The 16,730-nt window shown below is 45.4% G+C and overlaps 1 protein-coding gene across 1 annotated transcript; it reads left to right on the top strand.

Annotated features, from left to right (window-relative positions):
- Positions 1-7,625: 7,625 nt before the first annotated feature.
- Miox (myo-inositol oxygenase) lies at positions 7,626-10,032 on the top strand. The gene is made up of 10 exons (XM_028753746.1): positions 7,626-7,665; positions 8,114-8,194; positions 8,421-8,501; positions 8,632-8,794; positions 8,975-9,042; positions 9,150-9,259; positions 9,362-9,429; positions 9,526-9,575; positions 9,662-9,774; positions 9,874-10,032. Exons 1-10 carry the CDS (start codon positions 7,651-7,653, stop codon positions 9,980-9,982), a joined length of 858 nt encoding a protein of 285 aa, XP_028609579.1. The 5' UTR covers positions 7,626-7,650; the 3' UTR covers positions 9,983-10,032.
- The last annotated feature ends 6,698 nt before the right edge of the window (positions 10,033-16,730 follow it).

Here is a 16,730-nt window from a genome sequence, read left to right as displayed (position 1 = left end):
CGTACGATACGCAAGATGTTCTCTCTACAATTAGCATCCCTAGTTCTCTCAGTGATTCTCTGTGAATGCAAGGACCTCTGTTTCCTCGACATCTCCTCCCTTCTGATTTTTTTTTTTAAAGAAAAGAATAATGGCTATAATAGAGGCCAAGGTTGAATGCATTGCCTTTTTTTTTAAGCTAATCTAATTAATATATGCGAGCATAAGAGAATGATAAGATCACCTCATAGAGGACCAGGGAAAGAGGAAAACCATCCTTAATTTACCCCTCTCTTGATTCATTTCTGCTAATATTTTTCCTGTGAGCAAATGGATGTGATGTAGCCGGTTCCATACAGAACTCTACAACAATGCTAGCATGGCAAAACAATATCATACTGTCTCCTATCACAGCTGTGTCCTTTATCTCCCCTGACAAAAGACATTTGAACCCTGCATTGGCAAAGAATCCTCATGTCACATGGTCCTTAAACATGACAGCATCCATCATTTTGGGTTGGTTCCTGTTCTTTCCTCCAAGTCTCAGCTTGATGAGCTAAAGTCCTGGTGTCTCCCCCAAGGTATCAGTTTCCTCTCCTCCTTGGGACATCTCTTGATGGATTTGTCATTGGCCTGCAGATGCTTTATTCGTCTGGTGGTCTCTGGATGTCCTGGGCAGATCCATCAGATCAGACATTGTTCATTTTCTGAAAAGATACGACCATAACCTCATCTTGGTGTTAGAGCAGCTGGTCCTTTCTTTTTATCTGGCATTTAATTCAGGTTGTGTTTCCTTTAGGGCAAATGCTCTTGGGCAGTAGAAAAAGCATTATCCCTTTAAAAAAAAATTAAAAAAAAATAAGGGCTGGAGGCTGGAGAGATGGCTCAGCGGTTAAGAGCACTCCCTGCTCTTCCAGAGGTCCTGAGTTCAATTTCCAGCAAACACATGATGGCTCACAACTGTCTGTAATGGGGTCTTATGTCCTTTTCTGCCATGCAAGTGTACATGTAGATAGAGTGCTCACATACATAAAATAAAAATAAGTTAAAGAAAATTAAGTTAGGACCAGGTGGTGGTGGCACACACCTTTAATCCTAGCACTCAGGAGACAGAGGCAGGCAAACCTCTGAGTTCAAGACCAGCCTGGTCTACACAGTGAGTTCCAGGATAGCCAGGACTATACAGAGAAACCCTGTCTTGAAAAACAAAACAAACAAACAAAAAAATTAAAGTTAGTGTAGCTAAATAGTATGTGAAGATTTAGGTGGGTATACATACCCTGTATCTATCTATCTATCTATCTATCTATCTATCTATCTATTTTTAACTTGCCAATTAAGTATCTGATGGATGTTTAATAATTAATAGCTTGACCCTGTGGGTAGAAAGGGATTTTTAATAGCATGATTAATATGAAAATTTCTCAAATAATTTGCTAGCATAAGCAGGACCATTACTAGTATTTAACTGTAATGGGAGCCTTAGAAAGGACATTTGTAAAGAGCTACTTGACAGTTAAGTTTCAGATGCGATACAGTGGTTTTCCCCTGGAGTTTCCAGAAGCCCGTGTTAGACAGAGGCACTGTGCATACCAACAGTGAGTGTACTTTGAGCACAGATCTTTACATATCCGACACCAGAGAATATCTAAAATACAGACAACCATATTTTCAGATGTCAAGTTGATATCCAAACAATGCCTTTCACCCCAGCATTCGGGAGGCAGAGGCAGGTGGATCTTGTGAGTTTGAGGATTGGCTGGTCTATAGAACAAGTTCCAGGTCAGCCATGGCTCTGTTACACAAAGAAACCCAGCCTCAAAAACAAGACAACAACAACAACAACAAAAAACAACCCTCCCCTCTCAAAAAGACAAAACAGTAACAAACAAAAAACCCAACCAACCAAACAAATGAAAAAATTTCAAATAGTGTATAAAATGTATCTTTAATAGAGGATCGGCTTGGCCGGGCGGTGGTGGCGCATGCCTTTAATCCCAGCACTTGGGAGGCAGAGGCAGGAAAATTTCTGAGTTCGAGGCCAGCCTGGTCTACAGAGTGAGTTCCAGGACAGCCAGGGCTACACAGAGAAACCCTGTCTTGAAAACCAAAAAAAAAAAAAAAAAAAAAAAATAGAGGATCAGCTGTCAGAGCTTCCTTTGACTTTCTTCCTTGCCAGAGTTTGATCATTAATCAGACCAAGGGCAAGTGTAAAACTAAAAACAAACAAACAAAATTCACTTAATTAATAATGCTCATTAACTTTTAAAGATTTAAACTTTTAACTTACGATTTTAATCTTAAGGCTTTCAGTTTAAGATTTGATATCTTCAGCCAGGCGATGGTGGTACACACCTTTCACCCCATCACTCAGGGGTGCAGAGGCAGGTGGATCTTGTGAGTTTGAGGCTAGACTGGTCTACAGAGTGAGTTCCACAACAGCCAGGGCTCTGTTATACCATGAAACCTTGTCTCAGGGAAAAAACAAAAAGGTTGCTATGTTTAAAATTCAGGTCAATCAGTGAAGAGTTTTGGGGGGAAGGAAGGACTGGAGGAACCAGAAAGGTTAGGGACATCTCAAGAACATGGTCCACACCGGGCAGTGGTGGCGCAAGCCTTTAATCTCAGCACTTGGGAGGCAGAGGCAGGCAGATTTCTGAGTTTGAGGCCAACCTGGTCTATAGAGTGAGTTCCAGGACAGCCAGGACTACACAGAGAAACCCTGTCTTGAAAAACAAAAAATAAACAAACAACAACCCAAAACAAACAAACAGACAAACAAACAAACAACAACAACAACAAAACCCATGGCCCACAGAATTAACTGACCAGGACTCGTGGGGCTTAAAGAGATTGCCAAGCCTGTAGGGGTCTGTGCTGGCTCCTCTGCCTATAAATCATGGCTGAATAGCTAGGTGTTCTTGTAGGGATCCTAACAGTGGAAAGGAGGGCTGTCCTATAGCTGTCCTCTTTTGCCTGATTGCTTGTGAGGAGAACTTTTCCCTCCTCCTGGGTTGCCTCATCTAGCTTTGATGTGATGGTATGTGCCTGGTCTTATTGTAGCCTGGGATGCCATGTTCAGTGGAGATCCCTGGGAGGGCTGTTCTTTTCTGAGGGAAAGCAGAGGAGGGAGTGGATCTGGGAGAGAGAGAGGAGGTGGAAAGAGCCTGGGGGAGGGGAGGGAAGGAAAACTACAGCTGAGAAGTAATGTATGAAAGAAGACTAGAAAAAGGAAGAAAGACAAAAAATGCAGAACAATCTTAATTATGAGTTTAAGAAGACTTTCTTACTAGGTAATAGAATATTTAAAAGTATCTAAGAAATAATCAGAAAATCCTGAAGGAGAAAACAACTGGGCTTTCCCACATATGCGTGAAAGCATGTATTCAGCTTATACTGTAAACAAAACTACAAACAATACACAGCACAACAGCTTCACAGAGGAAAAACTTGCCGAAAGACTTTAGTTTTACTACATTCTGAGGACAGGTTTTTTTTCTTTTTTAAAAAATTTATTTATTGGGCTGAAGAGATGGCTCAGCGGTTAAGCACACTGACTGTTCTTCCAGAGGTCATGAGTTCAAATCCCAGCAACCACATGGTGGCTCACAACCATTTGTAATGAGATCTGATGCCCTCTTCTGGTGTGTCTGAAGACAGCTACAGTGTACGCACATGTAATAAATAAGAACTTTAAAAATAAGTAAATAAATAAAAGCTGATTGATTACAGTGAGTTTTAGATGGTTGAAAAAACCCAGAAGGAGTACAATTTGTGTGTGTGTGTGTGTGTGTGTGTGTGTGTGTGTGTGTGTGTGTGTGGAGTGTGATGGCTGTTTCTAGTTGTCCATTTGATTACATCTGGAATGAACTACAATCCAGAAATGGAGGGCTCACCTGTGATCCAGATCTTGAGGTTGGAAGACAGGAGGTTTCTGACCTGGATCTTGACATGAAGATTTTTGTTTTGTTTTGTTTTGTTTTCGAGACAGGGTTTCTCTATGTAGCCCTGGCTGTCCTGGAACTCACTCTGTAGACCAGGCTGGCCTTGAACTCAGAAATCCGCCTGGCTCTGTCTCCCAAGTGCCGGGATTAAAGGCGTGTGCCACCACCGCCCAGCTTGACATGAAGATCTTGAGGCATAGTGGCCATGAAAAGCTTAGGCCCAAGCAAGGTAGTACACACCTTTAATTCCAGAAGACTGAGGCAAGCAGATCTCTGAGTTCAAGATCAGGCTGGGACAAAGCAAGTTTTAGAACCAAGCATGGTAGTACATACATTTAATGTGAGCCACAACTTCTGCTGGAGACTTACGTGAGGACATTAGAAGAAGGAAGATTCGTTCTTCTCAACTGCTTGCACTTTCTTACCAGCACATCTGTTGGAACCTACATCTACAAAAGACCAGAAGGTCATCTACAGAAGGTCAGCTGAAACAACTAGCCTCCTGGGACTGAGCAATTACTAGATTTTTTTGGACTTTCCATTCACAGCTACCCAGATTGTAAGTCATTACAATAAATTCCCTTTCTGTGACTCTAGAGAACCCTAAGACAGCAGAGTATGAGGAACTTGTATATAAAACATAAGCTCCTTGTCCTTTTGAAGAGCTATCTGGCCGGGTGGTGGTGGCACACACCTTTAATCCCAGCACTTGGGAGGCAGAGGCAGGCGGTTTTCTGAGTTCGAGAGTTTGAGGTTAGCCTCGTCTACAGAGTGAGTTCCAGGACAGCCAGGGCTACACAGAGAAACCCTGTCTCGAAAAACCAAACCAAAAAAAAAAAAAAAAGAAGAGCCATCTGTGAAAGCATTAAAGGCAAACTGTAAAATTCTTACATGTAATTTTAGGCAATACTCATGGGGTATTTTCAAAAATTCTTAAAAAAGGAAATATTTTGGATAATTAGCTATAGATCTCAAGTAACATGTTAATGTGACCTACCAATTATTAACAGTGTGGAATAAATAATTTACCTGCATTTTACTTGGTGGGAAAACAATATTTGTAGGCTCTTTATCAATAAGAGATTATTTCTATGAGCCACTGCCTTAGCAGCCACATTACTTAATAAGCTAATAACCTGCTCTGCTTCAGGTGTTACATTTTTATAGAATTTAACCAAGAGTTTTCAGAAAGCAACCTGAAGAGCAGAGGGAAATCTTCAGTACCAATCAACAGATGAATGTACCCAATGATATAGTTCAAAATATGGCTCTTTCAGTTTACTATGAAATGTAAGCACTCATTTAAACAATTTATTGGATGTCAGAGGGAACGTCCTCTAAATAATGAATGACTAATACCTCTGGGAACTTAAACAGTGTTGGCTTAGTGCTTTACATCCTGGTTGTCACTGTTTCAGTACTGGAAGTCTGGCTTGTTTTGATTTTTTTTTCTCCCATGAAGAAGCCATTGATACTGAGTTATTCCTGTTATTAGGGGGCAACAATTCTCATGAAAGGATATTTAATATTGAGTTATTCTCCCTATAAGGGAAAAACCAAAAAAAAAAATCAAACAACTCTTTTTAAAATAATTTATTATCGGGCTGGTGAGATGGCTCAGTGGTTAAGAGCACTGACTGCTCTTCCAGAGGTCATGAGTTCAAATCCCAGCAACCACATGGTGGCTAACAACCATCTGTAATGATATCTGATGCCCTCTTGTGGGGTGTCTGAAGACAGCTACAGTGTACTTACATATAATAAATAAATAAAAAAAAAAAATTAAAAAAAAAAAAATAATTTATTATCTCCCTTTTCATGAGCTCTCTTCGCATTAGTTCCTATGTGTACAAAGTTGCGGAGCTGTAGCTCTGAACTTTTAGTTCCTTTAGATCTTGTTTGTTTTTGTTTTTTAGAGAGGTTACTTTGTATATCCCTGGCTGTCTGGCTGTCCTGGGACTAGCTCTGTAGACCAGGCTGGCATTGAATTCACAGAGATGTGTCTGCTTCTGCCTTTCAAGTACTAGAATTAAAGGCCTGCACCACCAAAGCCTGCCTGCTCCTTTGGTTCTTAAATATTTTAATAATCATACAAAATGCTTTGTCTCAAAGAACTGAGAGAGCTCATATTTAGTTTGTCTCTCTTCCTTTAAGGTTGAGGCTCTTTTTCAATGATAGGAACAAATCTCCTTAACCCTAATTATTTTTTCCCCTTCCCTTCTCCCTCTCGCTCTGGCCCTGCTTGCTCCGGCCCAAAGGTGTTTATTTATTTGTTATATGTAAGTACACTGTAGCTGTCTTCAGACACCCCATAAGAGCGCATCTGATCTCATTAAAGATGGTAGTGAGCCACCATGTGGTTGCCAGGAATTGAACTCAGGACTTCTGGAAGAGCAGTCAGTGCTCTTAACCGCTGGCCATCTCACCAGCCCTTGTTTGTTTGTTTGTTTTTTGAGACAGGATTTCTCCATGTAGCCCTGGCTGTACTAGAACTTGTTATGTAGACCAGGCTGGTCTTGAACTCAGCCTCTGCTTGCCTCTGCCTCCTGAGTGCTGGGATCAAAGGCATGTGCTACCACTACTGGGCTTCTAACCCTTAGCTTCTTTTTTTCTTTCTTTTTTGTTTTGTTTTGTTTTTGGAGACAGGGTTTCTCTGTGTAGCCCTGGCTGTCCTGGAACTCACTCTGTAGACCAGGCTGGTCTCGAACTCAGAAATCCCTCTGCCTCTGCCTCCCAAGTGCTGGGATTAAAGGCATGCACCACCACCGCCCGGCCCTTAGTTTCTATTTAAAGAAAACTTTCCTTACCTTCTTCAAGGGTCTTGTGCCCTGCATTTATGAAGCCAGTTGAGGGATACCCTGTAAGTATCAACGCAGGTGGTGATTTGAGAAGAGACAAAAATGAAAACCTGGTTCAGATTTTGTCAGTAGGTTCATTGTCAGCAGATTTAAAACACAGTACAATTCAGAAAGAGATTTCCAGGCAACAACCAGTCCAAATCAGTCCAATTCCAGGTTGGAAATAAAGCTCAAAATTCGACTACAAACCAAATCTTTTACACGATACTCGTGACCATGAGAGTGGGTTTTATAGCTAAAAGGCCTAAGATCTAGTGTAATCTCCGGCCGAACGCACAGAGATCAGCAGGCAATAAAGCACATGTGACATCTCTTCTAAGGATGGGTAAGGGAGGGAAGATTCCAGGATAATCCTCCTGGAGAATTTAGACGCACTGTGTCTCTATAGTAAAAGGTAGATGAGGTCTGCCTCCACAGATAGCAGCAAGGTCACGAGGTCCTTATCGAGAGCCACTCTCAGCAATCTGGATGGAATGCAGGTATTTGATTTTTGTCTCCTCCTTTGGGAAGACGCCCTTATGTGATTAACATCCCAGCTCTCTAGTGCGTCTCTGTGAGCACAAGGACCTCTGTGCCCCCAACAAGAGGGAGTCAGAGGTCTGGTTACAGAGTGGCTCAGTTTATCTGAGGGACAGAGGAGGCAGATATTAAGGCAAAGGAGGCTGGGCTAATGGGTTTTGCTTCTGTACTGATATATTAACTTGCTGATGCCAGGAGGAAGGTACATGGTCACTTATTACTAAATGTCAAGGCCAAGGAGATAGGTATTGTCTGGTCAGTTACATAACTTGTTAGCATATAAGGAGCACCTTGGCCTGTGACTTTGCTTTCTGGCCACCTCTGCCATCTGGTTACTGCTCCCTCTCAGGATGAAGGTCGATGTGGTGAGTACCTTATGATTGGAACAGGAATGGCTTCACCAACCCCTTGCCGTGGGTTCAACTGCACTCAAGGGAAGAGGCAGTGGCAGTACTACCCCCTTTTACCTGGCTCCTGCTAGCCCTGCCTTCAAGATCACAGAGCTGATTCCTTCCTGTTGTGGTCCAGCCCCGGTAGAGGTCAGAAGCCCCCTCTGCCCCCCCCCCAACTCCTTGTTGAGTCAGGCAACCTCCTAAAATTACCTTCTAGCTGCCAGGAGATCAAGCAGGTAGGAGCTGCTGTCTCTTACACGTTGGAAGTAGGTATCAGCTGGCTCTGGCTGGCTGGTGCATGGTGAAGCTGACATGCGCAGGGGATGAGGTGTTGTAGTATTTAGTCCCCTGGGGATGTAATTTCCTCACTTCCTGTGGACCCGGCGGGTGGTGAAACCGGGTCAAACTCCTATTTAACCAGGGCCCAGACCCTTCCCTGGTCTATCGACCTGATGTGGACCCAGAGATGGCTAAAAGCAAAGACAGCTTCCGAAACTACACTGTGAGTGACTCCCTGGCTCACCCTTTTCCACCTTCTCTGCCTTCTCAAGCCTCTGGTCCAGCCCTGTGGAGAGCAGCCCTTCCTCTTCCCGCAGCTCTAAGGGGGTTTTTTGGAAGCCCCGTTCCACTTCATACCTGTGGGGTATGGCCTGCAGCGGGGGAGGCTATGGCCTCTGGCATGCTGGGCCAGCGTGGCACGTAGCCTGCGCTGAGTGTCTGCTTTTCAGTCAGGCCCGCTGCTGGATCGCGTCTTCACCACCTACAAGCTCATGCACACTCACCAGACGGTGGACTTCGTCAGCAGGAAGGTAAGAGTTTCCTGCTCCTAATGCCGACTCTGAGGGTGGGTGCCTCCTTGCCTTTGACCTACAGAATGACCCTGCCCTGACGCCCTTTCTGTGGGACATGAAGAATGGCTGACTTCTCCCTTCTCTCCAGCGCAACCAGTTTGGAAGCTTCTCCTACAAGAAGATGACAGTCATGGAGGCCGTGGACATGCTGGATGATCTGGTGGACGAATCTGACCCGGACGTAGACTTCCCCAACTCCTTTCACGCGTTTCAGACCGCGGAGGGCATCCGGAAAGCCCACCCAGACAAGGGTGTGCCTGTGGTGGGGGAGGTGCTACCATTGCCCTAGAAGGCAACCAGAGAGGCCTGATCCTCTTCCACAGGCCCCATTTTGAGGGAAGCAGACCCCTGGGCTCCTTGCTTTCAGCGCAAAGCCTGCTCTGCCTACCTTTATCCCTTCAGCTTCTAGGTCATATGTCCCTTTTCCACAGACTGGTTCCACCTGGTCGGACTTTTGCATGATCTGGGGAAAATCCTGGCTCTGTGGGGGGAACCTCAGGTAAAGGCCAGGTGTGGGGAGTGGGGCAGCTTCAGCGCTGGACTTGGGGCACTATGAGTGGAGGAGACCTGTTTACCCCTCACTCACAGCTGTCTGTCCTTTTCTAGTGGGCTGTTGTTGGAGACACTTTCCCCGTGGGCTGCCGTCCCCAGGCCTCTGTGGTGTTCTGTGACTCTACTTTCCAGGACAACCCTGACCTCCAGGACCCTCGGTACAGGTACATTGAAATAGCCCCTCACTTTACCTCAATACAGGAGCATGGCTGGGCTTTTCCTTGTACCCTCCAGTTCCTCCCAGGCTCATCTTCTGATCATTGCAGCACGGAACTTGGCATGTACCAGCCCCACTGTGGACTTGAGAACGTCCTTATGTCCTGGGGCCATGATGGTGAGGACAGCTAGAGACAGGCGAGGGGATGGTGCGGGGATAGTGGTGAGGGCTGCCCCTCTCGGCACCTGGCTAGAATGACCCTCTCTCCTGTAGAGTACCTATACCAGATGATGAAGTTCAACAAGTTCTCCCTGCCTTTGGAGGTAGGTGGGGGGAGGGGCCCCATCAGGAGCCACATGCAGTACAGCTAGTCTGGCAGAGCTGAGCACGCTGCCTGTGGCTCCCCTAGGCCTTCTACATGATCCGATTCCACTCCTTTTATCCATGGCACACCGGCGGTGACTACCGGCAGCTGTGCAGCCAGCAAGACCTGGATATGCTGCCTTGGGTCCAAGAGTTCAAGTGTGTAGTCAGTTCCTCCAGGGGGTGCGGGCCGCGAAGGGGACTTGGGGTTGAAGACGGAGCTTTCCTGGTGCTCACTGTTCCTCCCCTTGTCTGCAGCAAGTTTGACCTCTACACCAAGTGCCCTGACCTACCAGATGTGGAGAGCTTGCGGCCCTACTATCAGGGGCTGATTGACAAGTACTGCCCAGGCATCCTGAGCTGGTGAATAGTTGAGGTCACATTTGCTGGGTATCAATAAAAAAATGAAAGCGATTACAAAGCTGACTCATCACTGGGGCCTAGACATGTTGTGGTAGTTGGGGTGGTCCCAGCACAGGGATGAAGTACCGTGAACATGGCGCTTATCCTCCTGCCTCCATGCTAGAGCCCTGCCCCCACCCCCACCCCCATTCTAGAAATAGTCATTTAAGTTTTCTAGACCTAGCTTCCTTCAACAGAAAAGGGGGTGGGGGATCCAGGTGGTAGTGGAGCATACTTTTAATCTCAGCACTTGGGAAGCAGAGGCAGGTAGATCTCTGAGTTTGAGGTGAGCCTGGTCTACAGAGCCAGTTTCAGGGCAGCCAGGGCTACACAGAGAAACCCTGTCAAGACAGACAGACAGATAGACAGACCGACCAACAGACAGATAGAAAGAAAAGTAAGGAAGGCTGGTTACCTAGGCTACACCCATAAGCTACACCCATGGATATGCAGGACTCCTCACTGCCTTAAAATGCCTAGGACGCTGTCCCATCTGGGCTTGCTAGTGACCACCGTGTCACTCATATGTTCATCTCTCACTGCGTGTGACACACAACCAGGTTTGCTTGTTTTCTCCTTCAGCTCAAAGTCTTTCCTCATTCCTCTGGAAGGGGCCTCTGAAGAACATGAGCCCTGCTCTTAGGGAATCTTCTTCAGCAAGGCTCTTCTGGTTGCTCCCCCCCCCCCCCCCGTCTCTAACATTTTCCTGCATTTCTTGCTAACTGGTGAGCGAATCTGGGGAGTTCATCAGACTCCTGGGGTCGGATTGCTCTCAGGTGCTGAGCACTGAAGGCCAGGAAGCACACAGCGCCTGTCTTTGATGATGGATGCTTTTCTGTTTATGCTGGAACACTGAGGCAGAGAACCCCCCTCCCATGTGTCAGGGCAGAGCTGTGTGCAGGACAGTAAATGCTTTCCTTTAACTTATTAGTACCAATGAGCTGATTCCTTGGAATTCGTGAAAGATGATCTTTGTATTTAAGACTATACAGCTTTTGGAACTGGGTGGTGGTGGCACACATCTTTAATTCCAGAACTCTGGAGGCAGAGGGAGGTAGATCTCTGTGAGTTTGAGGCTAGCATGGTCTACAGAGAAAGCTCCAGGACAGCCAAGGCTATACATAGAAACCCTGTCTTGAAAAAACAAACAACCTTCCCACCCCTAATATATATAGATAGCTTTTATTATATGAGGTATGCTTCAGCTCTTTGATGGTCCCATCTCTGACTGGAGGCAGAAGCTTCTGGAGTGACTCCTGGATCCTTTTGATATATCTTCAAGAGTCTCAGGTGAATGTCTTGCTACTTAGTGTGACAGGATACCCAAGTTGGGTTTAGTGGCACAGGTTTATAATTCCAGTACTTGAGAGGCTGAGGCAGAATGATCGTGAATTCAAGGTTTGCCCAAGTTATACTCTTTCTAGCTAGGCTTTCTGAGCCAGTCTCTCTCTCTCTCTCAATCTCTCTCTCTCTCTCTCTCTCTGTATGTGCATATATATATATATATATACATATATATATATAATTTATTTATTTTTTTTGGTTTTTTGAGACAGGGTTTCTCTGTATAGCCCTGGCTGTCCTGGAACTCACTCTGTAGACCAGGCTGGCCTCAAACTCAGAAATCCGCCTGCCTCTGCCTCCCAAGTGCTGGGATTAAAGGCGTGCGCCACCAACGCCCGGCTAATTTATTTATTTTTATTTATACAAGTACACTGTAGTTATCTTCAGACACACACCAGAAGAGTGCATCAGATACCATTACAGATGGTTGTGAGCCACCATGTGGTTGCTGGGAATTGAACTCAGGACCTCTGGAAGAAGAGTCAGTGCTCTTAACTGTGGAGTCATCTCTCCAGCTCGAGCTAGACTTTCTTTTTTTTTTTTTTTTTCTTTTTTTTTTTTTTTTTTTGGTTTTTCGAGACAGGGTTTCTCTATGTAGTCCTGGCTGTCCTGGGACTCACTCTGTAGACCAGGCTGGCCTTGAACTCAGAAATCCACCTGCCTCTGCCTCCCAAGTGCTGGGATTAAAGGCGTGCGCCACCACCGCCCGGCTCGAGCTAGACTTTCTTAAACAAAAATAAATCAGCATGCAAAAGCAGTGGTGGGCTGGAGAAGCATAGCAGCAGAATGCCTGTCTTATTTGTGAGTCCCTGTGTTCAGTTCCTAACACCACAAGAGAAATCTGGCCTTCCTTCCTTCCTTCCTTCCTTCCTTCCTTCCTTCCTTCCTTCCTCCCTCCCTCCCTCCCTCCCTCCCTCCCTCCCTTCCTTCCTTCTTTCCGTCTGTTTCCTTGTGTTGCTGGGGACTGAACCTAGAGAGAGCCTCATGCAAGCTAGGCAAGCCCTCTACCACTGAGCTAACCTTTACACACTAAGAACTATCTGAAAAAGAAAAGAAACCATCTAGGCATGGTGACCAGTGCCTGTACTCTCAGTACTCAGGGAACAGGAAAGGAGACTGTTGTGACTTTGAGGCTAACCTGAGTTACAATGTGACACTGTCAAAATGAAACAAGTACACAGTGCAACAGAAAAGAAAATGATTCTGTTCCCAGTATGGACAGAAAGAGTGGAGAATAAACTTAACCAAGGAGATAAGCGTTTTTTTTTAAAAAAAGATTTATTTATTTATATATTATATATGAATACACTGTAGCTGTCTTCAGACACACCAGAAGAGGTCATCAGATCTCATTACAGATGGTTGTGAGCCACCATGTGGTTGCTGAGATTTGAACTCAGGACCTCTGAAAGTGCAGTCAGTGCTCTTAACCACTGAGCCATCTCTCCAGCCCAAGATAAGCGTTTTTACACTGAAAATTAGAACAATGATGAAATGAACTTCAGAGTGCACACATGAATGGAAAGACACCCCATGCTTACAGATGAAACACCATTGTTACAATGTACAAAGTGAGACTCAGCACACCTATAATCCCAGCATTTGGGAAGTGGATACAGGAGGACCAGAAGTTGCATTTCATAGCTGGACCTTTAATCCCAGCACTCTGAAGGCAGATCTCTGTGAAATTGAGGCCAGACTGGTCTGCAAAGCGACTTCCAGGACAGCCAGGGTTATACAGAGAAACCCTGTCTTGAAAAAAACCACCAAAAACAAAACAAAACAACAAAAAAAGAGAAGTTACATATCAAATTTAAGAGCAACGTGGGCTACTTGACATCCTGTCTTTAAAAAAAAAAAAAAAAAATCAAGCCAGGAGGTGGTGGCGCATGCCTTTAATTCCAGCACTTGGGAGGCAGAGGCAGGTGGATTTCTGAGTTTGAGGCCAGCCTGGTCTACAGAGTGAGTTCCAACCCTGTCTCAAAAAAACAAACAAACAAACAAAAAAAATCAAAACCCAAAAGGTGCTTGTGCACATTTGAATGTTTGTGTGTGTGTGTTAAGATGGGTCAGCAGGTAAAGGCGTTTGCTGCCAAGCCTGAGACCCTGAATTTGAGCCCCTGAAACCACATGGTTCCCACAAGGAGGGAACCAACTCCCAGTAATTGCCTCTTGACGTCCACATGTGTGCTATGGCATACACACATTTGCAAGTGCTCACACATACATTTAAACATATGTAAGTGTGATTTACAACAGACTAAGATCTCCCCACAGGAAGGAAACAAATCAATTTAGGGAAGGGATAACCTACAAAATGTGAGAAAACCACAAAAAATATAAAGAACTTACTAAATAGTAAAAATTCAATAAAACATGGGCAAAGATAGGGCCAGAGACATAGCTTAGTGGTTGAGAGCATTTGCTGCTCTTCAGAGGACCTGAGTTTGCTTTCTAGTACTCACATGGCAGATAATAACCACCCGTAACTCTAGTTCTAGGCTATCTCATGCCCCCTTCTGATTTCGGAGGGATCCTGCAGGTATGTGTACACATACAACACACACACACACACACACACACACACACACACACTATATATATATATAGTGTATATATGTATATATATACATATATATGTATGTATGTATGTATATATATTAATATATATATATGTTCTTCTCTCATACATCCCCACCACAGTTTGCCCTCCCTCCTCTTCTCCCAGTCTCCCCCACCTCTCCTCTCCCTGAGATCCACTCCTCTTCCATTTCCCTTCAGAAAAGAAGCCTCCCAGGGTATCAGTGGAGCGCAGGATAACAAATTACAGTAAGGATAGGCACAGACCCTTATATCAAGGCTGATGAGGCAACCCAGTAGGAGGAAAAGGGTCCCAAGAGCAAGTACGAGTCAGAGACACCCCATTCTCACTGTTAGGAGTCTCGTAAGAACACAAAGCTAAACAGCCATAGCACAGGAGCAGAGGACCTAGCACAGACCCACGCGGGCTGCTGACTGCCACTCTGATCTCTGTGAGCTCCCATGAATCCTGCTTAGTTAGTTCTGTAGACCATGTTCTCCTGGTGTCCGTGACCCCACTGGTTCCTACAATCCTTCCCCTCAGCCCCTTCCGTGGGGTTCCCTGAGCTCTGCCTAATGTTTGGCTGTGGGTCTCTGCACTGGTTTCCACCTGTTCCTAGATGAAGCCTCTCTGGTGACAACTGGGCTAGGCATCGACTTATGAGTATAGTAAGATATCATTAGGAATTATTTCATTGATGTTTTATGCTAGTCATGTTTAGTTCTGTCCTAGGTCTTCAGGCTATCCAGCCTCTGGTTCCTGGTCATCCAGGCAGTGTTAGGCATGGGCTCCCTCTTGTAGTCCTCAAATTGGACCAGTCATTGGTTGGCCACCCCCACAAGTTCTATCCCACATTACCACAGCATAACCTTGCAGGCAGGGACACTGTAGGTCAGAGGTTTTACAGGTGGGTTGGTATCCCAGTCCCTCCACTGGAAGCCTTGCCTGGTTACAGAAGAAGGCTGGTTTAGTTCCCTATCCCCCATTGTTAGGAGTCGTCACTAGGGCCACCCTTATGGGTTACAGGGAGTTTCCACTCCAGCTGTAGGGAATCTGATGCCCTCTTCTGGCTCCTGAGGGCTTCTGCAGGCATGTGGTACATACACAAAAATTTAAAAAAAGTGTGTGTGTGTGTGTGTGTGTGTGAGAGAGAGAGAGAGAGACAAAGAGAGAGAGAGAGAGAGAGAGAGAGAGAGACAGAGAGAGACAGAGAGAGACAGAGAGCGAGCGAGCAAGCAAGCAAGCTGTGGACGAAGCTCCTCGGTGGTAGAGTGCTTCCCTAGCATACATCATGCATCATGGCCTGGGCTCTATCCCAACACTATTGAGAAGAAGGGGCAAAGGTCTTAAACAAATTTCTCTAGAGAATACAGATCTGGTGATGGTAGCCCACACTTGTGGTCCTGGTTATTACATATTACACAGGAGGCTGGCTGAGCAAGATAATCACTTGAACCCATGAATTTGGGACTAGTCTGGGTGAAACAGTGAGACATTCATTACCTCTCCCTCAACAGACATAAAAATGGCAAACAGGTGTATGAAAAAATAGTATCATTAAGAATCAGAAAAAAAGCAAACAAAGACTACATGAGATACTGACGGGGGTGGGGGGCAGGTTTAATGGCAGCCTGCTTGCCTCCAAAAGTGGAGGCTCTGACTTGTCTCTCCAGCACCACCAACATAACAAAACAAAATGCACTGGGATTTTACCTCACACTTGTTAGAATGGCTAGAAAGTTACAAGGGCTGGAGAGGTGGCTAACTGGTTAAGAGCACTGGCTGTTTTTCCAGGACTGGATTCAACTCCCAGCACCCCCATGGCAAGTCACCACGGTCTGTAACTTCAGTCCCAGGGAATCTGGAACACTCTCCTTTGGCCTCCTTAGATAGCAGACAGGTCCCATGTGGTGCACAGACATGCATGCAGAGAAATCATGCATACACATAAACTAAATAGAAGTATTTTACCCCACACCCGATCAAAACGCAGAGCTGTAGAGCCTCTCCCATCGATATGCCTATAACAGAACTACTTTACGGAAGGCTCAGGGATCACTGAGGAAGTGGAATGAATGTTAAGAGCTGGGGCTTTAGGAGACTGTCTCCTAAAAAGCATCAGAAGCTACACCCATGAAGTCTCACCAACATGGCTGCCAAGACATGACCTGAATGAGGACGGCACCAATAGTCATAGTAATGTACGTGGGGCAAAGTTCATGAGGCAAAGGCCCTAGACAAAAAACTACAGGCAACTAAAGAATACCTGCCTAGAGCGGGAGAAACAGGCTTCCTTGAGGAAGCATATACTACCTGGTAATCTAATACCAAATGGTCAGCCTGAAAACATAAAAATATATCATGTGACCCACTGAGTATGCTAAATCAATGTATCAAGGAACACATGTGTATGTGTGTATGTGTGTGTAAATAACTAAAAACAGGTCATGAATTTGAAAGAGAGGAAGGGAGAGTACATGGGAAGATTTGCAGAGAGGAATGAGAAGGAAGAATTATGTACTTATGTCAGGGAAGGGTAATGGACCACTGAGGATGTGGAGGAAAGGACCATTTCCACACCTTTTTCTTTTCTTTGTTTGTTTTCCGAGACAGGGTTTCTCTGTGTAGCCCTGGCTGTCCTGGAACTCACTCTGTAGACCAGGCTGGACTCGAACTCAAGAGATCCACCTGCCTCTGCCTCCCAAGTGCTGAGATCAAAGGTGTGCGCCACTACTGCCCAGCACCACACTTTTTTCAAGACAGGGTTTCTCTGTGTAGCTCTAGCTGT

Source organism: Grammomys surdaster, unplaced genomic scaffold (genome assembly GCF_004785775.1).
Source record: "Grammomys surdaster isolate TR1022 unplaced genomic scaffold, NIH_TR_1.0 125953, whole genome shotgun sequence".
Classification (NCBI taxonomy): Eukaryota; Metazoa; Chordata; class Mammalia; order Rodentia; family Muridae; genus Grammomys; species Grammomys surdaster.
Note: the sequence above shows the minus strand (reverse complement) of the source record. Positions and strands in the feature narration are given on the sequence as shown.